The sequence below is a fragment of the Capricornis sumatraensis genome, chromosome 14 (assembly GCF_032405125.1).
Source record: "Capricornis sumatraensis isolate serow.1 chromosome 14, serow.2, whole genome shotgun sequence".
NCBI lineage: Eukaryota > Metazoa > Chordata > Mammalia > Artiodactyla > Bovidae > Capricornis > Capricornis sumatraensis.
In genome coordinates this window covers 54,557,078-54,577,905 of record NC_091082.1, presented here as the reverse complement: position 1 = coordinate 54,577,905, position 20,828 = coordinate 54,557,078, and the positions used below count along the sequence as shown (strand labels likewise).

General features: G+C 55.3%; 1 protein-coding gene across 5 annotated transcripts in view; it reads left to right on the top strand.

Moving 5' to 3' along the window:
• KCNAB2 (potassium voltage-gated channel subfamily A regulatory beta subunit 2) overlaps nt 1-19,084 on the top strand; it is a 56,637-nt gene extending 37,553 nt beyond the window's left edge. For 3 of the 5 annotated variants that reach the window (XM_068986634.1, XM_068986633.1, XM_068986631.1), the window contains 11 exons: nt 2,596-2,675; nt 5,230-5,274; nt 7,344-7,388; nt 8,176-8,219; nt 9,199-9,285; nt 13,144-13,229; nt 14,901-15,021; nt 15,236-15,330; nt 16,204-16,324; nt 16,645-16,733; nt 18,743-19,084. In XM_068986634.1, coding sequence (XP_068842735.1) covers nt 2,596-2,675; nt 5,230-5,274; nt 7,344-7,388; nt 8,176-8,219; nt 9,199-9,285; nt 13,144-13,229; nt 14,901-15,021; nt 15,236-15,330; nt 16,204-16,324; nt 16,645-16,733; nt 18,743-18,832 — 903 coding nt within the window. In that variant the 3' untranslated portion in view covers nt 18,833-19,084. Of the gene's footprint in view, nt 1-2,595; nt 2,676-5,229; nt 5,275-7,343; nt 7,389-8,175; nt 8,220-9,198; nt 9,286-10,037; nt 10,083-13,143; nt 13,230-14,900; nt 15,022-15,235; nt 15,331-16,203; nt 16,325-16,644; nt 16,734-18,742 lie in introns of all 5 variants that reach the window. The other 2 variants (XM_068986630.1, XM_068986632.1) reach the window with 2 other exon arrangements.
• Nucleotides 19,085-20,828: the final 1,744 nt, after the last annotated feature.

Here is a 20,828-nt window from a genome sequence, read left to right as displayed (position 1 = left end):
CAGAAGGATTCCTGCTCTGTCCAGAAAGCCAGAGAGTTCTCCACTGCATCTTGGAGGGACCTGTCAATTGCAGGCAGATTTCCTCGGCTCCTTGCCTGGAGAAGCACAAGCCAAGCCCAGAGAGTTAACTGAGGAGGACAGTTTCTCCATCTGCAAACAATCACTTCACCCGCTGCAGTTGCTGGGAAGAATTCGAGGGATTTGACCTCACAGAAACATTCTAGCTGTAATTTGCTTCCGGTCCCATCACTTCATGGCAAATAGATGGGGAAACAATGTAAACAGTTAACAGGCTTTATTTTCTTGGGTTCCAAAATCACTGCAGATGATGACTTCAGCCATGAAATTAAAAGATGCTTGCACCTTGAAGTAAAAGCTATGACCAGCCTAGACAGCATATTAAAAATCAGAGACATTAATTTGCTGACAAAGGTCGGTCTCATCAAATGAAAGCCACTCAGTCATGTCCGACTCTTTGCAACCCCATGTTTTGTACAGTCCATGGAATTCTCCAGGCCAGAATATTGGAGTGGATAGCTGTTTCCTTCACCAGGGGATCTTCCCAACCCAGGGATCTAACCCAGGTCTCCTGCATTGCAGGCAGATTCTTTACCAGCTGAGCTGCCAGGGAAATCCAAGAATACTGAAGTGGGTAGCCTATCCCTTCTCCAGTGCATCTTCCTGACCCAGGAATCGAACCAGGGTCCCCCACATTGCAGGAGGATTCTTTACCAGCTGAGCTACCAGGGCTATGGTTTTTCCAGTAGTCATGGTCATGTATGGATGTGAGAGTTGGACTATAAAGAAAGCTGAGCACTGGAGAACTGATGCTTTTGAACTGTGGTGTTGGAGAAGACTCTTGAGAGTCCCTTGGACTACAAAAAGATCAAACCAGTCAATCCTAAAGGAAATCAACCCTGAATATTCATTGGAAGGACTGATGCTGAAGCTGAAGCTCCAGTACTTTGGCCACATGATGCAAAGAACTGACTCATTAGGAAAGACCCTGATGCTGGGAAAGATTGAAGGTGGGAGGAGAAGGGGACAACAGAGGATGAGATGGTTGGATGGCATCACTGACTCAGTAGACATGAGTTCGAGCAAGCTCCGGGAGTTGGTGATGCCAGGTAAGCCTGGCATGCTGTAGTCCATGGGGTCATAAAGAGTCAGATATGACTGAGCAACTTAACTGAGCTGATCCTGCCAAGTTTTATCATGCCCCTGTTGTGGTCTGTGTTCATTTCCCAGGACAGTCGGAACAAAGTCCCACAAACTGGGTCGTGTAAAACAACGGAAATTTCTTCACAGTTCTGGAGGCCAGAAGTCCAAAGTCAAGGTGTCCTCAGGGCTGCACTGCCTCCAAGGCTATGAAGGAATTCCATTCCTGTCCCCCAGACCTGCTGGAGGTTGGCCATTCTTGGCATTCCTTGAACTGTAGACCCTTTACCCTAACCTCTGCCTCCGTCTTCACACGGCCTCTTCCCTGTGTGTCTGCATCTATTCATATAAAGACACCACTCATGTTGGATGTAGGACTCACCGTAATGCAGTGTGACCTCATCTGAACTGATCACATGTGCAAAAACCCCACAGGCAAACAAAGTCACATTCTGAGAGTCTATGTGGATGTGAATTTGGGGGACAGGATTCAACTCAGTACAGGTGCTAAGCCCTGTGATGACCCAACAGGCAGGGTCCCTGCTCACAAGAAATTCACAACCCATGGGATTTCCCTGGTGGTCCAGTAGTTAAGACTCCACACTTCCACTGCAAAGAGCACGGGTTCAATTCCTGGTCAAGGAACTGAGATCTCACTTGTCATGTGCTTGCCAAGTTGTTCCAGGCGTGTCCAGCTGTTTGCAACCCTATGGACTGCAGCCCGCCAGGCTCCTCTGTCCATGGGATTCTCCAAGCAAGAATACTGGAGTAGGTTGGCATGCCCTCCTCCAGGGGACCTTCCCTACCCAGGAATCGAACCCGCATCTCTATGTCTCCCGCATAGGCAGATGGTTTCTTTACCGCTAGTGCCACCTGGGAAGCCTGCTGCTGCTGCTAAGTCGCTTCAGTCATGTCAGACTCTGTGCGACCCCACAGACGGCAGCCCACCAGGCTCCCCCGTCCCTGGGATTCTCCAGGCAAGAACACTGGAGTGGGTTTCCATTTCCTTCTCCAATGCATAAAAGTGAAAAGTGAAAGTGAAGTCGCTCAGTCGTGTCCAACTCTTAGTGACCCCATAGACTGCAGCCTACCAGGCTCCTCCGCCCATGGGATTTTCCAGGCAAGAGTACTGGAGTGGGTTGCCATTGCCTTCTCTGTGGGAAGCCTACTAGTGCAGCTGAAAAAAAGAAAAAGAAATTCACAGTCCAGAGGCTGTTTCTTCATGCATCCTGGCTTCTGTCTTCTCTATGGGTCTGTGGCTGAGCTGCTTCCACATTCGCCCTGCGGCAGGAGAGGACGTAGTAACACAGGGACAGGGCCTGGGCTCTCAGAGGACCTCCCCAGACCCCAGGGTTGAGCTCTGAGCCTCCAGGCCCCACTCCGCCTGGGTTGGCAAGACAGTGCTGCCTGTGAGTAACCCAGATTTTCTCATTTCAGATGGCAGAGCAGCTAATGACCTTGGCCTACGACAATGGCATCAACCTCTTCGATACCGCAGAAGTCTACGCAGCGGGCAAGTACGTTCCTTTTCTCACGGGAAAAAGTGGTGCAGGCCAACCATGGCTTCCTGGGGAAGAGTTGGAGCTTCTGTTGCTCCCAGGCTCTCGTTCGTTCCCAAGACGGTTTGCACCTCCCACTCCCCACGTGCTCTTCCAAACTCTAAATGGCTGGAGGAGGTGTTGTTTTTATGGGGTCAGAATCACAGAGCACTCAGTGACTTGCCAAACTCACGTGTGTTCAAGCAGCGATCTGACCGCAGCCCCTCTGGTGCCCAAGATGCCACGCTGGGCGAGAGCATGATTAAGCTGTAGTTCTGGCTCTCCTGCTGCGCCCGCAACCTGCAGCCAGCCCCGCATGCCTGGCACTCTCACATCTTAATGGTGCAATTAGGGCTGCAGGGAACGCAGGGCCCCTCAGGAACCAGGGAGAGCGGGGTCTGCTGAGCCGAGCCCAGCGCTGTAGGAAGCGCTTTCCATCTTGGCAATGAACTTTCCTACTCAATTATGTAAAAGCGCTCTTCAGCCAAGGCCGCTGGCTTCAGTTTTAAAGACTGGCCTGTAATCAAATCATCCACTCTCCTGCATTGGGTTTCCAAAAGTCAGCTTTTGTTTGTGAAATCATTTGTTGGCTAGCTCTCCGTCCTCCCTCTGGCCCCCTGCTGCCTAGGGTGAGCCAAGTTTCCATCAGCTGAGCCACTCAGCCTGGCCCACCGTGTGCCATGGCCTCGGGGCCAGCACCTGCCTCCTGGGCTCCGGATTATCCTGCAGCCCAGGATAGAGTCCAGAGGACCAAGAATCAGGACCCCAGCTTGGCCTTTGCTCAAGTCCTAGCCCAGGGGCCGAGGGTCTCACATCCCCAAGGGCCTCTGCTGGGACCCCCTTCCTGAGTCTCCTCCAGTCCCTATCAGTGGCCCTATGTCCCCTGTTGCCGCCACCCCCCAATCCCTCTGCACTGGCAACTGCTTTCGATCAGAGTGAAAACGCTTTCCAGACAGATGAGCTAAGCCGAAGGGTCAGAGTGGAAAAGCCAGATGCAGATGCCAAGCCCAGAGGCGTCCCCCATCCCAAGCACCCCAGCTTGTTCCCTGGCCCTGCGCCTGCCTTGGCTTTGCTGCCCACGAGAGCGTGCGAGCGACAGCTCCCCACAGCCTCCCCCAGCTCCAGATGGCCCTGTGTCCAAGTCCCGCACATCCCCTTTCATGGCAGCCACACTCCTCGAGGCATTGCCTTCACTCCCCTCAGCCTGACTGGACACCCAGGGTGGCATCACAGGCCAGCACACTGAGTCCCTCTTCTAACCAGAGTGCCAAGCGCCCATCTTACTGAGTCCCCCTGTTTCTCCTGCTCTGGGCACTTCCCAGAGAGCTGCAGGATTTCTGCACCCCCGCTGGACAGAGGCCAGCCTTACCGAATTCATGGCCAGCAGAATTCAAAGCTGAAAGCAACAGGCTTCAGTTGTCACTGCCTACAGCTCCTATAGCCCCAGGACCGCTGCCTGCTCCCCATCTCCTTCCTTCTTTCCTAATCTTTTGTCCCATCAAGGAGAGACCCAGGAATGAAAGGAAAGAGTCTCGGGGCTGAGTGACTTTCTGTGCATCTTGACCATAAATGAAGAGCCTTCAGAATGGATGCTAAACAGCTTGCAAATTAGAGCCCATGATTTCTGAGTGGATGACTCAGGCGCTGTTATAATTGGAATGGAGCACTGGGTAGAGATCTTTCTCCGTCTGTTGTTTTTTGCTCAGAAACATTTTGCCACGAGCAGAAAGTTCTTCAAAGTTAATCCAGTGCTGCAGTGCCAAACACGGATGGAATGGTCAGCACATGACCCTGGCTGACACGAATTTGGTGCAGGGCCCAGAGTGACACCAAGCAGACCAGACAGCGCTCAGCATGGCATCCATCTCTCTATTGTTAAAAAAGCAAGAAACAAGAGGGATGCACACACCCACACTCAGTGCACACACTCATGGACACACGCCCACACTCAACACACATTCGTGGACACACACACCCACACTTGTGGACACACCCACACTTGTGGATGCACACAAACACACTCGTGGACACGCACACACACTCATGGACACACACAAACACAAACACACTCCGCTGGAAAGTCAGCCCTGAGTACTTGTTGATTGTCTCTGCAAACAGAGAATGTGCTTGGTGAATAATCTATTTTTTTAAAAAAAAACACACACTTGTCTGGAAACTTCGCCCGTGTAATGCTGCCAGGCGTCTTCCCCGGTGAATTTCTGGGGGGCCAGGGAAGCGGCGCTGCTGGTCTTTCTGAACAGGATGTCGCTCCTCCCTCCTCTGTGGGAGCTGGAGCCGCTGTGCTGGGACAGCGGCACATAGCCGTGGTCACCTGCACGGGGAGTGGCCCCCGCTGCTCCCAGGTGCTCTCCTCGCTCTGGAATGAGCAGCCTGGGCCAAGGCAGACATTAGCAGCCCTGGGCTGGGTGGTGTTTTCACCCAGGGGACCCTGTGGCTGATGAGCAAGGTGGGGTGCGGCTTGGGGTTTCTGTTGCCCAGTAATGAAGTCGCCACGTCTCGGTCTTTTCTGCAGAGCTGAAGTGGTGTTAGGAAACATCATCAAGAAGAAGGGATGGAGGTAACTAATTCCACTGCTCACATGCTCCAGCTCCAGGGCACATACTTGCACACATGCACAGGGAGAAGGTTGGAGAAGGCTGCAGGAAGGGAAGAGGCCTGCTCTGGGGCCCCGGGCGGGGTGGGCAGGCTTGGATCCCATGGCTGTTTCTTCCTGTTTGCTGACAGAGTGCCCACTGTTGGCCTCATGGCCCTGTGCAGCCACCCTGGCTTTCTAAGACCTGGTGGTCCCAGAATTGTTCTTGCTGGGATGAGGAGAATGTCCCAGAATAGAGGCAGTCCCTGTGCTTCCTGCAAGGGGAGCCAGCGTTCACAGTATGCGTGGCCACCCCCAGGGAGCCAGGGCCTGAGCCCAGGGGTCAGGAGCCTCCATCTGGCTTGACGCAGAATTTCCCGCCCACCCGGGGTCAGGCCAGGCTGAGCACTTGACTGCACTTTGGGGCCACTTGTGGCCTGTGTGTCTTCATTTTCAGCAAAGTCAGAGCAGTTAGAGGCTCCCCTACCCCCACCAAACCCCCCATCCCCTCCCCTGGTGCACACACTCAGAGTCTCCCCCATCCCCTCCCTTGGTGCACATACTCAGGTGTCCCCATGCCCTCCCCTGGTACACACACTCAGGTGTCCCCCACGCCCTCCCCTGGTGCACACACTCAGAGTCTCCCCCAGCGCCCTCCCCTGGTACACACACTCAAGTGTCCCCTACCCCATCCCCTGGTGCACACACTCAGGTGTCCTCCATGCCCTCCCTGGTACACACACTCAAGTGTCCCCTATCCCATCCCCTAGTACACACACTCAGGTGTCCCCCACGCCCTCCCCTGGTACACACACTCAGGTGTCCCCCACGCCCTCCCCTGGTGCACACACTCAGGGTGTCCCCCAGCCCCCTCCCCTGGTGCACACACTCAGAGTCTGCCCCAGCCCCCTCCCCTGGTGCACACACTCAAGTGTCCCCTATCCCATCCCCTGGTGCACACACTCAGAGTCTCCACCAGCCCCTGGGGCCTGGATGACTGACACCCTCCTCTTGACCCAACCCAGGTTGTTTCTTCATGGCTCTTACTGATCCCCAAATAAATACCTGCTCACTCTGTAAGTAAAAGAAACTGCAGGTATGAGTGAGTCCTGATGGTGTCTTAGGTAAACACACGAGGAGATGCCTACCAGGTCATCCCACCTACACGAAGGTGATACTGGCAGCAGCCAGAGCCCCTGGCTTTGAGGAGCTGTTTCCTGAGCAGTAAACCACCCCCCTCCATGCTCATGGGAAGAAAACACAACCACAGGGGCATTGCCCCCCTATCCCTTGGGAATGGTCAAGGTCAAATGTGGACAGGAGGAGCCATCATCACCCCACCCACCTGTCCCTCCAAGACAAAGTCACAAATGTCAGCATTGCCTCTTGTGAATTTGCGGGAGACCTGAATCCATTCCTTTCCCCCAGGCTTTCAGCCACCCAAGTCTGAGCTCCAAGGAGCGTCAACTGCCTGTCTCTCGGATCAGCCCCACCCCAGCCTTTCCCCCAACCTGGTGGCACCCAGGATGCTCCCCAAGGCTGTCCCACACAGCTTTTCTGAAATGCTGCCTCAGCTAGTAAAAAACAGCCATACCGGGTGGTCCCTTATTTCACTCCATCCTCACCAGAACCCTCCAACCCCCGGCCAGTCCTGACACTTGACCTCCTCTGAGTCCCCACAGAACGGCAGCCTTCTGTTCCCTGGACAACGTCCCCCGCTCCCAAATGCGCCCCCTCCTCTAGGCTCCAGGCTCCAGTCACACTGGACTCCATCTCCACCTGGGCCCTCACTGTCCAGCCCTAGTTCCACGGTTAGTTAGTTGCATCCACATAGTTAATTATGTCTGTAGGTTTTCTCCTGGCTCGATCCAGGGCCCTGGGCTAGGAACACCCCAAACATTGAGAGATAGAGAAGCACCCTGTTTCACACCCTGTGCCCCCAGGTGAGAGGGTTTAGGACTCCTGGGTAAGGGCTGAAGACAGTGGGGATGGTCGGGGAGGGAAGACCCCAAGGGGTCACACCCAGGAACAGCCCTCCTTCTCTTGTTCCGCAGACGATCCAGCCTCGTCATCACCACCAAGATCTTCTGGGGAGGAAAGTAGGTACAGCCACAAGCGACCCCCTGGTGGGGGGCCAGGTCTGCAGAGACCCCTGTGGGTGGGCAGGGGGCAGTCATCCTGGAGGAATGGAGGCTGCCTGGGGTCCATCCTGGACACGCCAGCCTCAGCACCTGGGCAGCACGCTTTCCTATCTCCTGGGGCGGGAAGCAGGGGACAGGGTGGTGTGTGTGTGGCCACCTTCCCTGGCTCGTGCCATCCCTGTTGAGGGACCCCAAGTTCCAGAAAAGCAGCTTTGGCTGAGTTGCCTTGTGCTCAATCCTTGCTTCCCTTTTATTTTTACTTTTGTGGTTTTGTTTGTTTGTGATTACCGAGGTAACATCCTAAAAATTGTGATAAAAGCAGAAAATTCCTGAACTGTCCTGTTCGCTCCACTTACCCTGGGCCACAGACCACCCTTGCTGTCTTCCGGGAATCTGGCCCCATAGCTTCTCCGAGACTGGACAAAATGAGCTTCATAGGAATTAGAAATATGATTCATTTTAAGCTTTGAAAAATCCAAGTCAGAGAGAGAGCAAATTGAAAAGCAGACACCCCCACCCCCCACTGAGCCCCACCACACCCAGGGCAGCTGGGGTAGAGGGCAGCCTGGCTCTGCCACAGCTTCTCCACACAAGCAGATCCTCATAGCCTTGTGGTTTTATCCCCAAAGTGGAATCAGACTACAAGTGGCACGCACTGACCTACTTTTTTCACCTAACATTGCGTCATAAACATTTTCCCCGAAAACCGCTTGAAACATTGCACACACTGTCGCCTGTTTTTCAGAGCCGAGACGGAGAGGGGCCTTTCCAGGAAGCACATAATAGAAGGTGAGGACGGGGCAGGCCTTAGGATGCCCCCAAACCCTCGGCATCCTGCTGTGGATGCAAAAGTGAAGAAACCACTGTGCCCCGGCCCCATCCATGCTACAGGCCTGGAGCTCTAGGGACAGCCTGAACCCTGGTCCCCCCAGGCTTACACGGGGTGGTCCCTCTGGGTCACGAGAGAGGGGCAGGGGTATGAGTGGGTGGGGCTCACGTGACCCTGGGAAGATACAGACAGGCCTGGGTTTCGACCCAGGCTGGGCCCTGTGCCCACTGGGCGACCTTGAGCAAGGGACATTATTTCCCCAGGCATCTGTGGCAGCATCTGTTATACGCTGGGGAATAACGCCCACCTCTGGGGTTACAGGAATCTGGAAGGACCCCAGCGAGGTCCTGCGTGTTGGACTCAGCCTGGGGCTCTGCACATAGGAGTCCCGCATGGGGGTGGGAGTGGGCTGGAATGCCTTGCATGTCCCAGTTGTTATTATCTCAGTGCCTTTTTGCCCATGTTCATTTTGTCAAAGTAATACAGTCACTCCATTAAAAATAAAGTGATTAGGAGGCCTTGCTGCCTGCCCTGCCCTGCCCTGGCGCCCGGCCCTGCACTCCAGCTCTGCAGCTCCGTTCTGAGCTGCTGCCAGTGCTCATCAGGCCCCACTGGCCTTCCATGCCATGGACGATCCACTCCATGTTGGGTGGCCTAGCTCCTCCCAGGTCCCTTCCAGGCCGCTCTGGGGCGGGTCCCCTCCATTCAGTCACAGGACATGGCCTGTGGACCCCACCCCCTCTTTTTGGGGTGTGCCACCTCTTCTCTCATGGCTGTTTGCAATCTCAATGGCCTGTGCCCACACGTGTGCCCTGCTGTCTGCAGCTCCTGGGGCCAGGTGCCTTGTCCCTTTCATCTCTTGCTCATGGGTGAGGGCCCAGGAATGTCTGCGAAGATTGTAATGCACCCCTTCCCACCCCCTACTCCTCCCCCACCCAGGTCTGAAAGCTTCCTTGGAGCGGCTGCAATTGGAGTATGTGGATGTGGTATTTGCCAACCGCCCGGACCCCAACACACCCATGGAAGGTATGTTCTCCTTCGAAGCACTTGGCCAGACATCGTGGTTCCAAAAAGGGCAGAAGGTTCTGAACCTGAGGCTCTGATGGCACCATCCCAGGGCCCGCTGGGCACCCAAGCCTAGTGGGGTGGCAGGTGGGGCCTACCCAGTGTGGGGAACTCAGCCTTTGATCATTCCCTCAGGTGCCCTCCGCACCTCCGAGCTGAGTCCCATCCTTGCTCCAGGTCCCCGCCCTGTCCTGGGCTTGAACGCATGCTGTGTTAGCTAAAGTCATGATCCCATGACTCCTTGCTGCATTCTTTTCAATTCTTTCAGTTACCATCCCCATTCTGTTGGGAGGTTTTAGGGGCCTTTTGCTCTGGGAAATAAACCATTACTTAGAGGAGGAAAAGAAACGTGCAGTGCTTTGAAAAGCAGTTTTGGTTTCTCTGACGCTCATTTATTCTTTGACTCCTGTAGTCTCAGCCCCTCCTATCTCCTCCAACTCTCTGCTTTGGGCATCTTCTCATTTGTGCTTTGCTGCTTCAGGGTCTTGGAAAATTCAGTTACATTCAAGTTACTTTTTCTTCATTTGTTTGTATATATACCATGCACCCATGCATGTGTATATATATGTGTGTGTGTGTGTATGTGTTATCCAAACCAGTAGTCTGCAAAAAGTGATTTGAGCCTGTGTCCCCATGCTCTTTGTCAGACTGCGCCCCTCAGCATTCCCACAGCTGTGAACTCTGGTCTCTTTCGATCTTTCTTTTATCACCAGGGGATCCATTTAGTTCCTCCAAGTCAAGGACTTTCATCATAGAAGGTACACAGTACCCTCGGCCTGACCACTGACCTCTGTGTCCGAGTTGCATTTTATGAGACAGTGTTTTTATTTACACAACTCTCTTCCCGCCCCCACGATAAAACTTCTCCATAAAATGCACAAAGGAGAAATAAGTGCCTTATGGGAACATCTTGCAAGTGAAGAAAAGCAAAGCAGAGCAGACCCCCGCCACCCCCCCTTCCCCCCATGCTGTCACCTCTTTCCTCCCGTCCTCCCTCCCATGCATGCACGCCCCCTCCTCGCCCCGCCTTGCATCGCCATGATCCATGACCCAAGGGGGCTTCCTCTTGATTTCCTGTGATCAGTGCCTGACACCGTGACCCCGGATGGTCTGGGAGAGGGCTGGGGAGACTGGGTTTCCACAGGAGTGAACACATCGGGGACCCCAGAGCATTGGCCCCCAGCAGGCTGTATCTTCTCCATAGTCTACTTTGCTAAGCCCCCACCTCAATCAAAAGCAAAAGGACCAGCCACCAGCTGCCCCATTTCCACCCTGGGCAGGCTGGGCCACCTGTCACTCTCACCCCATGCTATGCGGTCAGAGCTCGCCATTGAAATGCGATCATTTTTCTCTTAAAGAATTCCTACATGAGCTGGGGAAACTCTGAGACCTGGGGCAGCCTCTGGCCAGGCGGTGGTCTCTGCCCTGCCCTAAACTAAAGGACCCTGGGTGCCCCCACACCAAGGGCGGACCTTGGTCTCCCTGGAAGCTGGGCTGCATTCCACGATGGAAGGGCTCCTGCCTGCCAGCTGGCACTGCCACCCGACCCCTCCCATGTATTATTTGTGACACAGCGGGAGATGCCCTGGGTTTTGGCAGCAGCTGGAAGGATTTGGTCCTCCCGCTTTTATTCAACAGCATTAAATATTGAGGTAGAGAGTCATCCCTAATTGTTCCTGTTTCTGGTGTCATGACACCCAGCTTCGGTAGAAGCACAAGGGCGATGCTCCTGTGCACGGGCTCCATGCCCAGCGTGCCAAGGCCCTGGACCCTCAAGGTACCCAGCAGCGTTTGCCCAGGACCCCTTCCCTCCCAGGCCAGCCGCAGGCTCGCACGCCACCTGGCCCCCAGGCTCCTGCTGGACCCTCCTCTCTGCATGGAAGGGAGAGAGCTGTGCTCGAGAAGCCAGGCTGGCAAACGGGGTATCATCTGCTTCCCCTACTCCAGCATGTGGGCCTGAGCCTTGGCTGAAGACTCGGGTGGTCACGCTGCATGGTCACAGGTCCCCCCAAAGCTGTTTCTAAAGAATCCGATGAGGACGGCCAGGCTGGCAGCCTGGGTGCAGGGCTCAAATGTGGGCAGGTGCCTTCCTGGGACCCTCAACCTTACAACCAAGTGCTGCTCTTCATGTCGAATAGTGTTGGCCATTAAAGTGGTGGCCTGCTCATAGCCCACAGGTACGGGGCTTCCCTGCCAGACTCCCTCCCTGGGATGGGTGTTGAGGAACCCAGCCCCCGACCGTGGAAGGAAGGAGAGGGCAGGACTTAGCATACAGACCTGGAAGCTGAGGTATAATTTTTCAGGGGTCCTGGCGAGGCCACCAAGACCACCACTCCAGAAGTCCCAGCTACATTAGTTTTCTACTGAAAAAGGGGACCTTGGCAAAAGGCACTCAGGGACTGAGAATGGGTGAAAGAGACACCCCAAAAGAGAGGTACTGCTCTGCCAGAGACTGTCCCCATGGCCTGGGGCCTTCCAAGGTGGAGCTCAGAAAGGACCTGTATCATCCTGTCTTCCTTCTTTCCACCCATGCCATCTTGAGGGGCCTCTGCTTCCCGACATCAGTGGCCACTTCAGGAGAGGTGGGATTTTCAAGGAGCAGTGTCCGTTTTGGGAAACATTCATTCTTCAGCTGAACTTCTAGGGCTGCCCTGGGCAATCTTACATGCAAGCACTGTGTGGGATCTGAGAAAAGCCTGATGGGGTAGCCTGCCACCCTTAGCAAAGCTGAGAGACATCTGAAATTTTAAAATTTGAGGCCAAGTTCAGTTGTAAGGACCACAGTATCCCCCTGAGGCTGAAGCAGCCTAGGGGCGACTGTGGCAGATTTTTATTTCTCAGAAAAACTTCTTTTGAACCGAAGAAAAAATCTGTCACAGTGGAGATGGGGAGAGGGTCCCTTGCTGGATACTGACTGGTTTGAGAATCCGGGGCATGGTCCACAGGGGGCTTTCCATGTTTACTGCTGGCTCTCTTGGACATGAGAGGAATTCCGCCCTACTGCCCCACCCTCTGGGACCAGCCAGGGCCCGTACCCTGACCTTGGTTGGGACAGACACTGTTATTACCTCTACATTCAGTTCTCCAGATCCCAATGACAGTCTGGAGTAGCCGCAATAGGTGGCTCAGACAGTAAAGAATCTGCCTGCAATGCAGGAGACCCAGCTTCGATCCCTGAGCTGGGAAGATCCCCTGGAGAAGGGAATGGCAACATACTCCAGTATTCTTGCCTGGAGAATCCCGTGGATGGAGGAGCTTGGCAGGCTACAGTGAATAGAGTCGCAAAGCGTTGGACGTGACTGAGCGACTAACGCTTTCAGAATACTAGAGAAGGCAAAAAATGAGTTTATTTCCTGTTGCCGCCTGTCAATCTGATCATAACCTTAATCAGTTTATCTGGTTCTTCCTGAGCAATAAGGGTCCCCAAATCTTTCCCAAACTAGAGAATGCCCCCCATTCTAGAGTCTAGAGTCACATTCTTCGACCTCACTTTTCCTTCATCCCTCTAATCTGCCATAGAAACATCTCAATCCATCCATAACCCATATTTTCAAACATTCCATAAGGCCTGTTGTCCCCCTTCTGGGGACACTGTTTTCAAGATCAGCTTCTTGGACAGCAGCTCACTTTTTTCTGTCATCCCAGAAAACCCCGGCCACCCACACCTCTGGAGCCAGGAAGCACACTGCTTACGAGCTGTCCTGGCAGCATCCTCTCCCTGCTCCTGGCCTTTTTTTTTTTTTTGCAGAATGTCCCCAGGTGGGGCCCTGTGCCCTTGGCCATCCCCCCAACCTGTGGTTTCCCCTTCTCTCGTGACAGAGACTGTGCGTGCCATGACTCACGTCATTAACCAGGGGATGGCCATGTACTGGGGCACATCGCGCTGGAGCTCCATGGAGATCATGGTAATGTGACCTCTTGGTGTGTGTGCGTCCAGGGGCTGGGCTCCCGGCCCTGCTCCGTGGGTGACAACCCTGAGGCTCTGGCAGGTTCGGTGCTGTTGGTCCCTAACGCATAGACTGCTGGGTACTAAGGGGAGGGACAGTATGGTGACTTGTGGCAGTAACGTCTGCAGACTTTGCAGACAGGGCTCTGGGCTTGAATCCCAGCACTGTGTGGCCCTGGACCGATGGCTTCGGCTCTCTGAGCCTCAGTTTCCCCACCTGTAGAACAAGACTGCTAGGACGACCTACTGTCATGAGGCTATGTGAGGATTATCTGAGAAATCAGAGGTGAAGCTCTTAGCAGGGATCCTGGAGCTCAGCCAGCGCCCAGAAGTGGTAGCTCCTGCAGAGTTCCAGGTGCCATTGGATTTGAGGGCTTCGTGTGGACTGACTCCCATTCATCCTCACAGCCTATGAGGCAAGCGCTGCTGGCACCCTGCTTCTCAGATGTGGCCACTGAGACACAGAGAGCTGAAGTAACACACCCAGGCTCACGCCAAATGATGGCTTCCCCAGGCCGTGCAGCACAGAGCCTGAGCTTCCATCTCATAATCCATGAGGTTTCTCCCTCACCTGCACTTTCAGGAGGGCATCCCCTTCCTTGTTTCCCTCCACAGGAGCCATCAGAAGCTGAGGGTGAAAGACGTTTTATAATATTCCTGGGGTATCCCAGGATGGTTGGCAGAACAGCTCCCCAGAGGCAGACAGCTGGTTGGTGGGGGAAGGGCAGAGGCCTGGGGACTGCGTCTGCTCAGACTAGCTCTCAGGCTGACTCCCTTACCCTCAGCTCCAGGCCTCCTCCCCATCCCAGCCCTTCCCATGCCCCACCTCCCAGAATTTCCCCCATCTTGGCATGCCTCAGAGGGCGGTTTCTCCTCTAGTGAGTACCAAATTTCTGGTTCATTAAAAAAAAAAAATTAAGCAGGATCTTCAACTTGAATACAACTCGAGAATCCTGTGATATCAATCAGCCTTTGGCCTCTGTGACTTTCGTATCATTTGGCATTTTTCTGAAGCTGCCTGGACGCAGCGCAGAACTCACTGAGGTGCCAGGATCTTGTCCCCACTTTACAGATGTGAAAGCTGAGTCTCAAGCTAAAGGGGAAAAGGCCTCTCAGGCTGACAGACAGGCTTCCCCCAGGAGCTCATGCCCATCCAGTCTGCCGAGTCCCAGAAATGCGCTGATCCCAGCCACACCCCCGGCCTGACCTCGTGTTTCCTGCCCCTGCTGTCATTCTGGGTCCAGGCCCTAGACTGACAATAATGATAAGATCAGTAACAAGCAGGTACTGTCCTGAGGACGGGCAACACATGACAGATGGGGAAGCTGAGTCACAGAGGGGTGAGCCCCTTGCCCAAGGCCCCCCACCAGTAAGTGCCAGAACCTAAGCCTCACTACAGAGTCATGCTTTCCCCCCAAATGCCTTTGTCCTTGGGGTTCCACAGCCCACCCGGTGTTAGCTCATGGAGGGGGAGCCTAACAGTCTTCCAAGGAAGCTGAGAGGAGCGGGCAGGGGGCAGCTGGGCCAGCCAGCTTCCTGGAGATGCCTTTGTGTCTTCTCCCTGCTGCTCAAGAGGGCCCCCAGATCGCTGGCCCGCAGGAACCATCGGTGCCTCTCTTTGCTTCCACAGGAGGCCTACTCCGTGGCCAGGCAGTTCAACCTGATCCCGCCCATCTGCGAGCAGGCGGAGTACCACATGTTCCAGCGGGAGAAGGTAGAGGTGCAGCTGCCGGAGCTCTTCCACAAGATAGGTGGGTTCCCCGCCCCTCCCCTCCCCAGCCCTGTCCCAATCTTATCCCCAGATTCCCCCTCTCCCTCCCCAGCCCCTCCCGCTTCCGCCCCGGCCCCGCCCCTCTCACGCCCTACTGCTCGGCCTTCACCGCTCTCTTCTGCCACGCCCCTTTCCCGTCTCCCTGCTCCTTCTCCGGGCCCTGGGCTTGACCTCTCCCTGCTCTCCTCTCCCAGGAGTGGGCGCCATGACCTGGTCCCCTCTGGCCTGCGGCATCGTTTCCGGAAAGTACGACAGTGGCATCCCGCCCTACTCTAGAGCCTCTTTGAAGGTGAAGCGGCGGCGGGGGGCTGGGGGAGGGGATAGGCAGGGACAGGCATTTTGGAGGGATGGAGCTTTTGGGTGGACACCTTGGTGCTGGACACTTTCCCTGGGCCACTGTCTGCGGGGCGGTTCCAGGCGTGGGAACTTGGAACCCCTGCCGGCCTGACCCCATGTCTAGAAAGGCTGCCCATCTGTGGGACATCCGCCAGCTGAAGAAGCCCCTCACTCCCCCACCCCCATGCCCTCGCTCCAAGTTCAACACTCACAACCCGGGGAACTACGTGTTTCCGTTTTAGGTGCCTCCTCCCATATAGACACGCCTACACTCTCTCTGGCCTGTCACTGAACCTCTGGGTGGAGGGCTGCGTAATTCCTTCAGTATCCCTCAGAGGTGCCCCTGGGACAAGTGAACACCCAACACATACACCTCAGAGTGGGGACTCAGAGGGTCCCAGACTGAAGGGTTTGGGGGACAAGGAGCAGGCAGAGAAAGGCCTGACCAGGCCAGGACAGAGCGAACACTGGAGCCCCCCAGCCCTAGGGATCAGGATGGCCTGCTTCCCTCATTTCTCCCCAAACCACAGAAGCCTCCCAGAGGGCTCCCTGACCTTGCTGTGGGCACACCCCCTGGGCCACCCAGCCTCCCAGAAGAAGGGAAGGTCGGTTTGTCCACCTCCTTGTCCAAGCTCATGGGCCCAGCGTCAGCTTCCCGCAGCCTTCAAATGCAGTGGTTCCCATCCTTCCACCTGCCTGGGTCTGGACCACAGCATCAGGGTCGGGGTGCCGCCCTGGCACAGATCGTCATTTGTGTCATGCATGCAGTGGCGCAGGTGACCTGCCCTCACGCATGGGCTGTGCTCTCCCCACATCCCACAACCAGGGCTACCAGTGGCTGAAGGACAAGATCCTGAGTGAGGAGGGCCGGCGCCAGCAGGCCAAGCTGAAGGAACTGCAGGCCATCGCCGAGCGCCTGGGCTGCACACTCCCCCAGCTGGCCATCGGTAAGAGGGCTGGGGCGCAGGGGGGGACCAAGAGTCCCTGAGTGCCTGGGCCACCCCCTTTCATCAGCCAGCCATGGGTAATAGGCTCCCATATTCATGGGGAGGGGATGAGGGGGTCCCTGAGCACTTGGGCCATCTCTCCACTGGGGGCAGCTGGTGCCAGCGCTGCTGAGCCCCTGGCTTGCCAGGGCCCTCCTGGGATACCCTCAGTCCTATGCCCGAGAGGCTGGGTCTCTGGCCCCATCATGGGTAGGGTAGAACCAGGGAGGGCCCTGGGTGGGGGTGCCTTCCTCACCTCTGCTCTTGCTGCCCACCCCCAGCCTGGTGCCTGAGGAACGAAGGGGTCAGCTCCGTGCTCCTGGGTGCTTCCAGCGCAGACCAGCTGATGGAGAACATTGGAGCAATACAGGTGAGTGGCACCTGCCAGCCTTGCGGGCCCTGAGTTCTCTTGTGAACAGAGTTCAGGGTCTCAGCCAGGCATCTGTCCAGCGTGTACTTATTGAGCACCTACTACATACCAGGCACTGTTCGAGGCACCTGGGCTACAGCAGTGAACCAATAAAAGCCTTGCTCTTGAAGGGCTGGCTTTTTATCTGGATTTAAAAAAAAATAGAAAATGCAAGGAGTAAGATTAGGATGTGTGTCGGAGGGTGATAAGGAAACCTAGAGCAAGGTCAGGGGTATCCAGTAGGGGCAAGGAAGGGGGGAGCCATGGACCCAAGTTAAAGGGGGCTACAGGGTAGCCTTGTTGATAGAGTGACTTGTGAGCAAAGGCTTGAAGGATGAGGAGTGGGCAGTGCAAATACAATCCAGGCTGATGCGAAGGTGCAAGGTAGGCACAAGCCCAGGACAGCAGTAAGGCCAGAGGCCCAGAGCAGAAGGGCAGGGAAAGGTCCCCCGGGCACCGCACGCCCTCTAAGGACTTCGGCAACGATTGAGTGAGATGGTCGCAGAGGAGGAGCAGTCTGACTTAGATTTTAAAAGGCTGCCTCTCACTCTCTGGCTGATGAGTGGAGGAAAGAGTTAGGGAGCAGGAAGGGGAGCAGGGAGATCGCTGGGAACTGACGACTGTCTGGGGGTGAGGGATGGCCTTGGTACAGATGGACAGCTGGTTGGGTCCTGGATTTCTGGAAGGTAGACCGACAGGACTGGCTGAAGACTGGATGTAAGGGTGTGGGACAGTGCGCCAGATCCTGGGGACAAACCATGGGTTTGTCACCTGGAAGGGGGGTGTTGCTGTCAGAAGGGCTGGAAAAAGCAGTTTGGGGGTGTGGATTATCAGATGTTATGGTCCTGAAATCTGCATCTTATGCCGCCACTGTCCATCCATTCAAGGGACAGAGCTGCCCAAACCTGGAATACAGAAGCAGCAAGGCCCCCTCTGCTCCCCAAGCTGCATGCAATGAGGGTGGGACAGGCCAGGGCCAGCGGACAGCTGGAAGAATGTCTCCCTGTTACCGAAGTGAGGTTTGACCTCATCATTCAAGAATCCAATACTGAGAGATAAGTGTTGGGTAAAAGGAAAGACATCTTTATTGAGGAAGCCAGCAGTCCCGGGGAGAAGGTGGACTCCTGTCCCCAAACAGACTTCCCCTTGTCAATCAGGGAGCAAGAGATTTCAAAGGGGAGTTTCAGGGGTACACAGGTTGAGGAGTGGCTAGAACAGCAGTCAGCTCCAACAGTCATCTTGAAATTGATCATGCGATCATCTGATCAGGGTCATCTTTTTTTTTAATTGGAGGATAATTGCTTTTCAATATTGTTAGTTTCTGCCATACATCAACATGAATTGGTCAGGGTCATCTTGTTTTAAGCACAATTAATCTTTAGTTCTGTCCATGGGATTCTCCAGGCAAGAATACTGGAGTGGGTAGCCATTTCCTTCTCCAGGGGATCTTCCTGATCCCCTGACCCACAGTCCATGGGATCGCAAAGAGTTGAACATGACTGAGCGACTCACACACACATACACACCATCTTCAGTTCTAGGGTCAGTTTGTTCCCATTTCCTGAGGCTGGTTCTCAGAATTGTGCATGATGGAGCAGTTCATGTCATGGCTAGAGTCTGGTAATGATGTTGTTAACTTTTTCCACGTGATGGGAGTTTCAGTATTTACAGAAGAGCTCAAAGTACATGGTTCATACAATCTACAGCCCTTGAGGAACTAAAAGGTCCCTGACTTTGCTTAATGGCTACACTATTATTTTGTCTTGTTTCACTGCTTTTCTTTGTTTTTGCATTTTCTCACTTCTCCAGTTGAATTTATTCTTTGGTTAAAGTCTTTCTACAGACAAGAGGCAGGTATGGAGGACATGGGAGGGGTGGGGTCTGTACCAGGAAGGCCCCATAAGGTCCTGCTCCATTACACATCACCTCGTCTGCAGGTTGATTCTGACTAGCTCCCATCTTTCACATAGGTCCTTCCAAAACTGTCGTCTTCCATCATCCACGAGATCGATAGTATTTTGGGCAATAAACCCTACAGCAAAAAGGACTACAGATCCTAAGAAGCCCCCACCCATTTGCCTGGACAGTTTCATCTCCCTCCTAGCCTCTCTGTTTGCTCGCTTAAGCTATTTTGAAGCCAAGAGTGTGGTTTGCATCAAAAACAAAACAACGCACCAACATGTCATCAGGAGAAGATCTCAAAAGTCGCTGCCACGCAGCACCTGCTGCTTCACAGGACTAACGTCACATTCATGCCAGAGGGTTGGCATCAATTCAAAGGCATTCGAGCCATCCCGCCCAAGCCTGCGCCTCTGCTCATCTTCCACCAAGAAACGACATTTCTCCCAGCCACACCCCATCTCAGAAACTCAAGTCCAGGCCGGGCTGAGACCCACTGGGGCCTGGGAGCAGGCAGAGCTGGCCTTTCCTCTGCCAAGAAGCCCGCCTGGTACTGGGGAGGGGAAGAGGAAGCCAGGTCTGGCTCTTCCTGTGGCCCCTCGGCTACGCCCTGGTTGGGGTGGGCCTCCCACTGGGGTCTCCCTCATCCCCTCTCTTGCCAAGGGCTCCAGGTACTGTCATTGGGCCTGACATCAGATTCTCCTACACCCCCTTCTCCACACCACCTGCCCCACTGGGTCTCCGAGGGGCCTTCCGAGCTGTCCTCTGACCCCCACCCCTACCCTTGCTGGCAGAGGCAAGGATCCAAGGGGGTTCGATTGCTCCAGGGGGGACCCGCAGGAAGTCAGGTCTGACTTCAAGCTCATCGCTCCACTGACTTCCTCCTCGTACACAACTGATGAGCCCCAGTGCCCAGACTCCAGCCCAGGTCCCTCCCCACCTGGTGCCCAGTCCATTGCCCCTTTGTCCTTGCCCTGGAAGACCCCAAGGTCATGCTTGCTTAGCTGGACTGTGGCTGCTGACCACACATGGGGTGGCCAGCCTCTGCTCTGCCCAGGGTGGTGGCCTTGGGGTCTGCAGAGAGGACATTCTGGGACCCTTCAGTGAGGGAAGGTCCCTGGGGTGTACTGTGCTTCATGCCCAGGGCCTGGGCAGCAACCCCCACAGTCCAGGAGAAGACCCCTGTAGCCTCTCCCTGGAGCAGTGTCCCCAGCAAGGGCTCAGACCAGGTCAGGTGGGGTGGTCAGAGCTTGTTGCCAGGGCAGCTAGGCAGCAGTTCTACCCCCAGGACACCCTCAAACAGCCTCTGAAGAGGGAGGGATGTCTGGGGTTCATCATTCCTTTCCACACCCCACACCCCAGCCTGTTCCAGGCTGGGGACAGGGACAGAAGGCAGGACCTTCAGAAGGGTCAGCCCCTTTACAGCCAAGCCTGGGGCTACAGGGGTAGAGGAGGGGAGGGGCCCTCAGCCAGAAGGCCCAGCCCCCATGGTCCTGAGCGGCACCCCAGCTTTTGCTGGCTGTGCAGGGGACCCGAGCCAGGCTCTGTGAATGCACTGGCCCTCTGTGTATGGGCCTGGGTGACTCCTACCCTGGGCACCCCCTACATTCTCACACTCACCCCTGGGCAGACATGGACCTCCCTGCCATTATTCCAAAAGGCCTACTGTGCAGTCCTGGCAGAGCTGAGGCCTAGGAAACTGACTTTAGGAAAGCCACAAGGTGGGAAGAGAACAACTTCCTCCACTGCAAACCTTTGTGCTGACCCTGGAGTCTAGAACTTTCTCCCTCCTGTAGACTATGCCCCTGGGGGTCTTCTTCACCAAGTCTCCTACAAGTTTCACCCTAATGAGCTTGAGGAGGGGACATACCTGTCCCAACAGAGTCGCCACCCACAAGATGCTGTAGTCCACCAGGCAGAGCCCAAGTGTCCCAACAGCTGGCCATGCTCAGGAGCCAGGTCACCTGCCCCTCCCTGGAGAGTCTGGCTGGGCCCCCTCCACAGTGCTGCCACCCTGCCCACCCACCAGTGGAAGAGGGACCTGGGCTTGCAGTTAGGCCCACGTTTGGGCCTGCCGCCCCCACCCCATGAGCTTTACATCTGGGAAGGACAAGCCCAGTGGGAGACATCGGCTCTCAGGGCCACGCATTTCCAAGG